The 12,111-nt window shown below is 34.6% G+C and overlaps 1 protein-coding gene across 6 annotated transcripts in view; it reads right to left on the reverse strand.

Moving 5' to 3' along the window:
- LOC133098367 (sodium channel protein type 1 subunit alpha) overlaps nucleotides 1–12,111 on the reverse strand; it is an 89,960-nt gene that overhangs the window by 38,623 nt on the left and 39,226 nt on the right. For all 6 annotated transcript variants that reach the window (XM_061201189.1, XM_061201182.1, XM_061201173.1 and 3 more), the window contains exons 15-16: nucleotides 10,471–10,827; nucleotides 8,431–8,913 (exon numbers count right to left, since the gene is read on the reverse strand). In XM_061201189.1, coding sequence (XP_061057172.1) covers nucleotides 8,431–8,913; nucleotides 10,471–10,827 — 840 coding nt within the window. The remainder of the gene's footprint in view (nucleotides 1–8,430; nucleotides 8,914–10,470; nucleotides 10,828–12,111) is intronic.

Here is a 12,111-nt window from a genome sequence, read left to right on the forward strand (position 1 = left end):
TATCCTTCATTATCTAATACATTCCTTAGCACATGGTAACTGTTGAATAAACTAAGGTAGGCAAAAGAATAAAGGCCAAAACAGAAAAATCAAAATGGCAAAGTTACTTTAACGTATTACAGGCTTCATTCCTAATGTAGAATAAAGAATCTTCATCTTTTGAGGTATCTATTTTCAGTTTAATTCCACTAAAAGCAGAGCATCTCATGATTTGTGCCTTGCTTTGATGAAGCGAGTACTATATAAGACTAGGGGAGCAATGAAGAGAAACAATTTTGTATGGGTTTATTTCTAACCAAAAAGGAAGACATGGTAAAGAAAAGTGCATGGTAAAGGAAAATTGGGACAATATAGTAATCTATAAAAGAATATTTATAGAAAGCCAGATTCAAAAATGAATGAAAGAAATTGAAATGTAATGGGGATGAATAGAAGTTTCAGTATTTAATATAAAAATATCAACTGGATGAGAAACAACTGTATTTCAACAGCAATTCATAGGAAAAAGATAAGGGATTATCACTTTCCTTGAAGCCCAATATAAATTGACAAGGTGAAATGTTTAACAAAGATAAAAACAACAAAGTTCAATATTGGATTGAATCAAGAGAAAAATGGAGTCTGGATGATGGGAAATAAAACTATTTTCAAGAATGCTCTCATCAGAGTAACTGTGATGAATACCTTCAAACTGCTTCTATTAAAAAGAGTTAAATGAGCTGGAAAATTTTGATTTGAGTGCCTACTTTTTACCAAAAATGTACAAGTATATACGTCGCAACATAAAAGGAGAGACATACATGCATATCAGTGGTTATAATAAAATAATATGATACTTTGTAAGATGCATGAGCCTAGAGCATGAGTTGTTTATTATCCACACTTTGTGCCTTATATCTCTGGGAACGAAAAAAGAAGCCACACATTCTGCCTAGGGTCAGGAAGGCTCCATGATCACTACCTTTAAAGAGCTGAAACAGTGTTTCTCACGCTTAAGAACTCCTGAACTTCAGGCCCTACACCCATGGACCTAGTGGTTATACTCTATTAGAAAAGCAGTGCATTATAGTTCAGCACAGGCAACAAAAGCTTCATTCACTAGTTCTTCCTAAATGTTCAATGTGCTCTGATATCATTATTTTATTAAATTAAAAAAAAATTTTAATTAGTGGTACAATAAATTTGTTTATCAACTCTTACTGGGTTATGACTCATAATTTGAGAAATAGTGCATTAAATTATCTCTAAAGTTTCTACTAAACATTAAATTTTCAATTAATGCAGTGTTTGAAGATATAAAATGACAGAGCATGAAGAAATAGAACTTTCTCCAGTGGTTCAGTGGATGATCACTGCTTAATAAAGAGATCAGTGTTCCTGTTAGCCCTGATCAATACAAATAAAAATGTATGAGTATAAATTATGTCAAATTTTTGCAGAAAAGTATTCGTTATGGATGGTTTTTGTAATAAAATAGTTTTGAGTAATGAAAATCTCGCAACAAACAAAAGTCCAGGACCAGATGACTTCACAGGTGAATTCTACCAAACATTTAGAGGAGAGTTTACATCTATCCTTTTCAAACTATTCCAAAATATTGCAGAAGAAGGAACATTTCCAAACTCGTTCTATGAGGCCAGCATCACCCTGCTACCAAAACCAGACAAAGATATCATTGATGAACATAGATGTAAAAATCCTCAACAAAATACTAGCAAACCAAATCTAACAATACATTAAAAGGATCACACACCATGCAAGTGGGATTTATCCCAGGGATGCAAGGATTTTTCAATATCTGCAAATCAATCAATGTGATACACTACATTAACAAACTGAAGAGTAAAAACAATATGATCATCTCACTAGATGCAGAAAAAGCTTTTGATAAAATTCAACATCTATTTATGATAAACCCACTTTGTGGAGAGTTAACACATCTCAACATAATAAAGGCCATATATGACAAACCCACCACTAACATCATACTTAATGGTGAAAAGCTGAAAGCATTTCCTTTAAGATCAGGAACAAGACAACGATGTCCACTCTTACCACTTTTATTTAACACAGTTTTGGAAGTCCTAACCATGGTAATCAAAGAAGAAAAGGAAATAAAAAGAATCCAAATTGGAAAGAAGTGAAATTGTCACTGTTTGCAGATGACATGATACAATACATAGAAAATCCTAAAGACACCACCAGAAAACTACTAGATCTCATCAATGAATTTGGTACAGTTGCAGGATACAAAATTAATATACAGAAATCTGTTGCATTCCTATACACTAACAACAAACTATCAGGAAGAGAAATTAAGAAAACAATCCCATTTACCATTGCATGAAAAAGTATAAAATACTTAGGAATAAATCTACCTAAGGAGGCAAAAGACCTGTACTTGGAAAAATAAATTGTAGAAATTGAAGATAACATAAACAGATGGAAATATATACCATGTTCTTGGATTGGAAGAATCGATATTATTAAAATGATCATCTTACACAAGGCAACCTACAGATTCAATGCAATCCCTATCAAAATACCAATGGCATTTTTCACAGAAATAGAACAAATAATTTTAAAATTTATATGGAAACCCAAAAGATCCCAAATAGACAAAACAATCTTGAGAAAGAAAAATGGAGCTGGAGGAATCATGCTTCCTGATTTCAGATTATACTACAAAGTTACAGTAATCAAAAAGTATGGTACTGGCACAAAAACAGACACATAGATCAATGGATAGAGAGCCCAGAAATAAACCCACACACTTATGGTCAATTAATCTATGACAAAGGAGGCAAGAATATACAATGGAGAAAAGACAGTCTCTTCAATAAGTGATGCTGTGAAAACTGGACAGCTACATGTAAAGAATGAAATTAGAAGATTCTCTAACACCATAAGCAAAAACAAACTCAAAATGGATTAAAGAGCTGAATGTAAGACCGGATACTATAAAACTCCTAGAGGAAAACATAGGCAGAACACTCTTTGACATAAATTATAGCAATATTTTTTTTGGATCTGTCTCCTAAAGCAAAGGAAATAAAAGCAAAAGTGAACAAATGGGACCTAATTAAACTTAAAAGCTTTTGCGCAGCAAAGGTGACCATTGACAAAATAAAAAGACAACCTACTGAATGGGAGAAAATATTTGCAAATGATATGACCAATAAGGGGTTACTATCTAACATATATAAACAGGTCATGTAACTCAACATCAAAAAATACAAAAACAAAAAACAAAAAACCAACCAGATTAAAAAATGGGCAGAAGAGCTGAATAGACATTTTCCAAAGAGGAAATGCAAATGGCCAGTAGGCACATGAAAAGATGCTCAACATCACTAAATCATCAGCGAAATGCAAATCAAAACCACAATGAGATATCACCTCACATCTGTCAGAATGGCTATCATCAAAAAGAATACACATAACAAATGTTGGTGAGGATGTGGAGAAAAGGGAACCCTTGTACACTGTTGGTGGGTATATAAATTGGTGCAGCCATGTGGTATGGAGGTACGGAGGTTCCTCAAAAAACTAACATTAGAACTACCATATGACCCAGCAATTCCATTCCCAGGAATATATCTGAAAACAACAACAACAAAAAACTAATTTGAAAAGATACATGCACCCCAATGTTCATAGTAGCATTATTTACAATTGCCAAGATATGGAAGCAACCTAAGTGTCTGTCAACAGATGAATGGATAAAGAAGATGTGGCATATACATACAATGGAGTACTACTCAGTCATAAAAAAGAATGAAATTTTGCCATTTGCAGCAACATGGATGGACTTGGAGGGCATTATGCTAAGTGAAATAAGTCAGACAGAGAAAGACAAATACTGTATTATATCACTTATATGTGGTATCTAAAAAATACAAAAAAACTAGTGAATAAATGAAAAAGAAGCAGACTCACAGATATAAAGAACAAACTAGTGGTTACCAGCGAGGAGAGGGAAGAGGGGAGGGGCAATATAGGGGTAAGGGAGTAAGAAGTACAAACTATTAGTCAGAAAATAAGCTACAAGGAAATACTGGACAACACAGGAAATACAGCCAATATTTTATAATAACTATAAATGTAGTATAACCATTAACAATTGTGAATCACTATTATATTGTACACCTGTAACTTATATAATATTGTCCATCAACTATACTTCAGTAGAAAAAGAAAAACATGTTTTAATGCAACAGATAGCATGTAGTAGTTATTAGTCTTCATCAAATATTAAATAAAGGTATGAAGATTCAAGACAAAGAAAATCAGACTAGGAAGAATAGTGCCAAATTTAACAGAACTTCAGAACCAATTCTGTAAATATAAAGATAACAACTAAAAAAATCAGCCTCCATCAGATTCTTTAGCAAAACTCAAGTTTTTAATGAACAAAGTTTGAACTGAAATAATATTCAAATTAAAAATCCTGAAAAAATTTCACAATGCTTTGCAAAAATGATCTGTAATTTTTATCTCCCAAATCCATTTCCATAGACATGTGAAATGTAATGAGGATCTACCCACAATTACATCTCTACATGCTTTCTCTCCCCCTATCATTACACAAATCTGATTTACCTAAGGAAGCCCACAGGCTGGGGTCAAGGCAGCAGCTTCCAACTCTGATATGAGCTCCACTCTGAAGAGTAGTGGATGACTTAGCCTATTCAGAGACTTATTATAAAAGCTCGAAACATCTTTAAAGGGACATAAACAATAATTCACATGCTTATGATATCTTACTTGAACAACTGTCAAAATGCATTACCTTGGACATGGTAATATTCTAGTAGAACTTAATCCCTAATAAAATATCATTGATAGTATTTGATCCTCTGAATATTTTAAATATTTAGTATTTAAAGTATTTTTAAATATTTAGACTATATGAATTAATGTAATCCATCACATCAATAGTCTAAAGAAGAAACATCACACGATGATATCAGTGGACGCAGAGGAAACATTTGACAACAAATAGCACCCATTCATGATAAAAATCTCTCAGTAAACTAGGAATAGAGAGAAACTTTCTTAACTTGATAAAGACCATCTACAAAAAACCTATAGCTAACATTGTACTTAATAATGAGAAACTAAAAGCTTTCCTACTAAGATCAGGAACAAGACAAGTATATCCCTTCTCACCACTCCTTTTCAACACTGTACTGGAAGTCATAACTAATGCAATTAGACAAGAAAAGGAAACAAAAAGTATACTGATTAGGAAGCAAGAAGTAAAACTGTCTTTGTTGGCAGATGACATTATTGTTTATGTAGCAAATCCAAAGAATCTACAAAACATAAAAAAACAAAAACAAAAACAAAAACCTCCTGGAACTAATAAGTGATTATAACAAGGTTGCAGATTACAAAGTTAATACACAAAAGTTCATCACTTTCCTATGGACTAACATTTAACAAGTGGGGTTTGAAATGAAAAAATACCATTATGTTAGCACCCCATAAATAAAATACTTAGGTATAAATCTAATGTGTACAAGATCTATATGAGGAAAACTATAAAACTCTAATGAAAGAAACAACTAAATAAAGTGGGAGATATTCTATGTTCATGAATAGGAAGACTCAATATTGTCAAGATGTCAGTTTTTCCCAACTTGATCTATATTGATCTATTGATCAATGCAATCTCAATCAAACTCCCAACAAGTTATTTTGTCAATATCTACAAACTGATTCTAAAGTGTATATGAAGAGGCAAAAGACCTAGAATAGCTAACACAATACCAAAGGAAAAGGACAAAGTCAGGATTGCCACTACCTGACTTCAAGACATACTATAAAGCTATATTAACCAAGACAGTGCAGTATGGGTGAAAGAACAGACAAACAGATCAACAGAATAGAATAGAAACCCCAGAAATATACCCACATGAATATAGTCAACAGATCTTTGGTAAAGGAGCAAAGGCAATATTATGGAGCAAAGATAGTCTTTTCCAACAAATGGTACTGGAACTACTGGACATCTACAGGCAAAAAATGAATCTAGACACAGACCTTATACCCTTCACAGAAATTAATTCAAAATGGATCACAGACCTAAATGTAAACATGCAAAGCTATAAATCTCCTAGAAGATAACAGGAGAAAATATAATGATCTTGGACAAGGTGATGACTTTTTAGATACGATACCAAAAGCACAGTACATGACAGAGAGAGTTAATAAACTGGATTTAATTAAAATTAAAAATATCTGCTCTGTGAAAGACATTGTCAAGAGAGTAAGAAGACAAGCCACATTAGGAGAAAATATTTGCAAAAACAAAGCTGATAAAGGACTGTTATTCAAAATGTACAAAGAATTCTCAAAACTTAACAATAAGAAAACAAACAACTTGATCAAAAAACAGGTCAAAGCTCTTAAAAGATACCTCATCAAAGAAGACATACAGATGACAAAGAAGCATATAAAAAGATGCTCCACATCATATGTCATCATAAAATGTAAATTAAAAAACAATGGGGTACCACTATACATCTATTAGAATGGCCAAAATCCAGAACACTGATAACACCAAATGCTGTCGGGCAACAGGAGCTCTCATTCATTGCTAGTGGCTGTGCAAAACTATACAGCCACTTTGGAACACAGTTTGGCAATTTCTTACAAAACAAAACACTTAGCATACCATCCAGAAATTGCCATCCCTGGTACTTAACCAAATGAGCTGAAAACTTATATCCACACAGAAACCTGCACATGGATGTTTACAGCAGCTTTATTCACATTTGCCAAAACTTGGAAGCAACCAAGATGTCCTTCAGTGGGTGAATGGATAATTAAACATCCAGACGACAAAATATTACTGAGCACTGAAAGAAATGAACTATCAAGCCATAAAAAGGCACAGAAGAAACTTAAATGTGTATTACTAAATAAAGGAAGCCAGTGTGAAAAGGCTACATATTATATGACTCCAACTATACAACATTCTGGAAAAGGCAAAAACAGTTACAGATCGGTGACTGTCAGGGGTTAGCGTAGAGGGAAGGATGAATAGGCATAGCACAGAGTGTTTATAGACCCATGAAACTTCTCTGTGTGATACTATAAGGGTGGATAAATGTCTTTATACGTTTGTCCAAACTCATAAAATGGACAATACCAAGAGTGAACCCAAATGTAAACTATGGACTTTGGGTGATAATGACACATCAATGTAGATTCTGCAACTGTAACAAATATACCACTCTGGTAGGGGATGGTGATAATGGGGGAGGTTATATATGTGTGGGGGGCAGGGAGTATGTGGAAATTTTTCTGCCTTCCTCTCAATTTTTATATAAACCTAAAACTGTTCTAAAAAATAGTCTTTAAATAAATATTTAAAAATTTGAACTGTGTAACCTAAGGCACCTTACCATTTTTGGGACTTCCACACAATAAGTGGGAAATGAAGGTGGTTTGTTCTAGACTTCTTTGGAATTATCTTTTATATCCATTAGAGTTTTAGCTTAATATTTCTAAGTCAGTTGCTATGGACTGAATTGTGTTCCCTCAAAATTAATATTTTGAAGCCCTAACTCCCAATGTGACTCTATTTGGAGATATGGCCTGTGAAGTAGTGATAAAGGTTAAGTGAGGTCATAAGGGTGCAATCCTAATCCAGCAGGGCTGGTGCTCTTATAAGAAGAAGAGAGACCAGAGCTATTTATCCATGCCCATGCATTGAGGAACGGCCAAATGAGGACACAGAAGGCAGCTATCCGCACCCCAAGGTGAGAGCTCTCCCCAGACACTGACCCTCCTAGCACCTTAACCTTGGACTTCCCAGTCTCCAGAAATGTGAGAAAATACATTTTGATTGTTTCAGCCACCCAGTGTGTGGTACATTGTTATGGCAGCCTGGAAGATTAATATGCAGATCAATGTAATTTTAATTGGAGGAATGACATAGACTATTTCTTGTTGCTCAGTTCTCTTCCATGTAAGTGAGCTAATGAGTATGGTGTCAGATAAACAGAATGCATAAACAAAGATTATGAATTCAATTCTCAGCTATACCCCCTCATTAGCTACATGATCTTGAACTTCCTAAGCTAGTTTTCTTATCTGAAAAGTTAGAAAAATAACACATCCTTTTGAGGTTATTACAAGGATTAAATCTGATGATGTTTGTTCATTTCTTGGATCATTCATTCATTCATTATCTAACAAATATCCATTACTTAGGATGAGAAAACTTACACATATACTATATTATTCTTCAATTTATTAATCACTTCACTGAGCTTAAATCTTTGGTTCTTCAATGAAAAAATATTTTATATGATGGCAAAAATATTCTACATGGAGAATATATAATCATAAATACAGGCAATATAATACAAGTATACACATATACATTTATACCCACCCACATCTATAAAATCTTACCTCTTTGCTTTCTTCCAGATCTGATTCACTACTAAAGTCCTCTGTGTTTAAATTTTCAAAGTCAGACTCTCCTACAGCAATCGGTACAGTCACAGTAAGACTGGGATTGTTTATGAACGACATGTAATCACTTTCATCGATAATGTATTTTTCAACACTGCTGCCAGTTCCTATTCCACTTGTGGTTACATTTACATCTTTAAGATAGTCAAGATCTTTCCCAATTTCTGTTGTATGATTGGACATACAGCTGTCTTTCTTGTTGTTTAGATCATCAAGTGGTTTAATTTCATCTAAAATCTTTTGTTTTCTAATGAAGGATTGTTGAATAAATTCATATATTTTTCTCTTCACATAAGCTATTCCCTTGTGCATCCTATCCACAGCAATTTGAAGATTGTTCATTTCATTATCATCATCAGTGGCTGCAAGGTTGTCTGCACTAAATGAGCTCAGGAGCAAGGCCAAAAAGAGGTTCAGGACCTTAAAAATAATACAAACATCATTATAATCTCACCCCAATGTGAAGAAGAGCAGATTGAGATCACTTATTTCTCGAAGTGTGGAGGAAACTATAAATTCTAACAACTAGACAAGAAAGAAACACCACAGCATAGTGATCAGAAGTTGGGTGATCTAGGGACTTCCCTGGTGGTGCAGTGGTTAAGAATCCGCCTGCCAATGCAGGGGACATGGGTTCAATCCCTGGTCCGGGAAGATCCCACATGCCGTGGAGCAACTAAGCCTGTGCGCCACAACTACTGAGCCCTCATGCCACAACTACTGAAGCCCGTGCGCCTAGAGCCCATGCTCCGCAACAAGAGAAGCCACTGCAAGGAGAAGCTCGTGCACTGCAATGAAGAGTAACCCCCACTAGCTGCAACTATAGAAAGCCTGTGCACAGAAACGAAGACCCAACACAGCCAAAATAAATTAATTAATTAATTTAAAAAAAAAAAAAGAAATTGGGTGATCTGAATTTGTGGTCTGGTTCGATAGCTACTTCACTATTCATCCATGGGCAAAGACATGATTTCTGTTGGTCTCAAGTTCCCCTACTTATAAAATGAAGATGCTAAACGAGCTGACCTATAGTTTTACTACATTTAAAATTGTATGATTATAAGAAACAAGATTTATACATGTTCTATATAAGAGTTCTAAACTTAAAATTCATTAGTGTTTAAAATTATGCATTTAAATGCATTTTGTAGTTTCTTTTTTGATGAAGAGAGACATTAAATTGGATATTAATTGAAAAATAACCATTATGACCCAGAATGAGAATTATGAGCTTAACATAGGCATCAACACATGTTTTCTTGATCTACTGTATTTCTCATACCCCACTGTTCACTAATTAGGCAACTGTTCATAATCAGTCGCTAATATTTCCATGAGACTGTAATATTAATGTATATATCCTTTGGAGTATATTATATATTTCTATACTATAACAGTAATGTTCCAAACTTAAGAGAGAGGATTGATCAGTTACTCCATTTGGGTAATCTCAGGCATCTTTAGCCAACCTTTGTTTGGTTAATAGAGCCACTAAAGGATTGGTTAATCCAGGCTGGTTCATGCATCTGCCATATGACATAGAGTGACTGAATGCTATCTACCATGAATGGGCAAGGAAAAGGTGAAATAACTAGGAACATTTAAAGGCACCACTTTTTAGTCCTATACTGGCAAGTAAGATTGGGTTTTCTCTAAGTTTATTCTTCAGACTTCTCCCTTCCTTGGATCTGAATTTATGAAATGTTCCCAACATTTCCTACTAGACCTGTCTTCAATATGATACTCTATTGGAATTCACATAATAAATGTGATGAAATGATTGACAAAATGGAGTTGAGTATAAATATTGTATGGTCACTGCTATATGGTTGTGTTGTCAAAGTGAGGCTGTAAGTGTATCAAAGGTAAGAGACTTTTAAAATTAATAATCATAGTCTTTGTTTTGGACAAAATTGGTCATCATTTCATTATGCTCTTAATGTATTTCTGAAACACATTTCTTAAATGGGTACATACCACCAGGTTTCCAATGACCATGACCATCATGAAGACAGTAAGGCACATGGCTTGACCGGCGACCTCCATGCAGTCCCACATGGTCTCTATCCACTCTCCACACAGCACTCGGAACACAATCAGGAAGGAGTGGAAGAAGTCATTCATGTGCCAGCGCGGGAGTTCACAATCATCGGAAATCTTGCAGACACAATCTTTGTAGCTTTTACCAAAGAGTTGCATGCCGACCACAGCAAAAATGAAGACGATGATGGCCAACACCAAGGTTAGATTTCCCAGAGCCCCCACTGAATTGCCGATGATCTTTATTAGCATATTTAACGTTGGCCAAGATTTTGCCAACTTGAAAACTCGAAGCTGGAAAATAAAAAAAATAATGTATATTATTATGATCAATCTTTAAAAGCATTACATATATTGAGGTTTACTAAGAAGTGATTAAAATTGAATTTCTTACAACATCTGCTATGCAGATGTTATAACTAAGCATGGTGATGGATGTTAACTGGACTTACTGTAGTGATCATTTTGCAATAAATACAAATATTAGATCATATGTTGTATACCTGAAACTAATATAATGTTATATCAATTATACCTCAATAAGAAAGATATATCTATAACAAAAGACATTAAAAAAAAAAAGCTAGTGGATATCCTGGACCACTACTGATTGCAGAACTTACAATTTACCAATCTTCACTGGGGAAATATGCAAGAGCCACCTTGCATTCTTGCACTTTGCTTTCCAAACTTTTAAATCCGTCCACCTCTGGACCTTAACCAATTAGAAATGACCTGGGGCCACTGCGCTGTCATAGCACCACTCTCCTAAGCAAAAGGCACGGAGAGCAGGCTGTCTGGATGTCTTTGTGGCAGTGCTTGTCTTTACTCCAAGACACATTTCCTAATCTATCAAGGACAGAGAGCTGTGAGCAAATGTTGCATTTTACCAAATAAGAAGTAAAAGTTTTCCCATAGGGAGCTTCTTATCTAAAAACAAAACAAAACAAACAAAAAAACCAAAACAAAAAGACCCTCTTACAACATCTGCCCTGCCCTTGATCACTTTCAGGTGCATGGCTAATTTTTGGACCCCCCCCTAGGAAGAATCTGATTCTTCCATATTTTAACCCTGAGATCATTTTCCCTGAGAGTGAATTTTTAATGATTACTTGGGCACCAACTGTCCTTAATTTGTTTTGTGAAGGTGGTTGTAAGGCATACCAGGCCTGACACTAATATTAACATCTGATCTCGATGATCTCTGCTCAGAGATACTCATTTGTCAATAGCATGCAAAGTACCATCACATTGAGCCCTGCTATATGTAGAGAAAAGTGTTTACTATTCATAATGTTCCTTTGGAGCACTGACATAGCTAGATGCACCTGCATTTAAAAACCTGGAATACTTCCCATGACTTTATAATTCTTTCCCTGATTTGCAAGGACATATATGTGAATCAGTGGACATAGCGAGTAATCCTACAGATTTCTCTTGTCTGATTTTGGGAAGGAGCATATTTTCCAGAGGTAGAATTAGGAAGAATTTCTACATGCACATCTTATATCTGATTGTCATCCACCACTATAAAAGGGTGTTTATATTTTCAAAGCACTATTAAAATGTGGTACATTT

Source organism: Eubalaena glacialis, chromosome 1, assembly GCF_028564815.1.
Source record: "Eubalaena glacialis isolate mEubGla1 chromosome 1, mEubGla1.1.hap2.+ XY, whole genome shotgun sequence".
NCBI classification, from domain to species: domain Eukaryota; kingdom Metazoa; phylum Chordata; class Mammalia; order Artiodactyla; family Balaenidae; genus Eubalaena; species Eubalaena glacialis.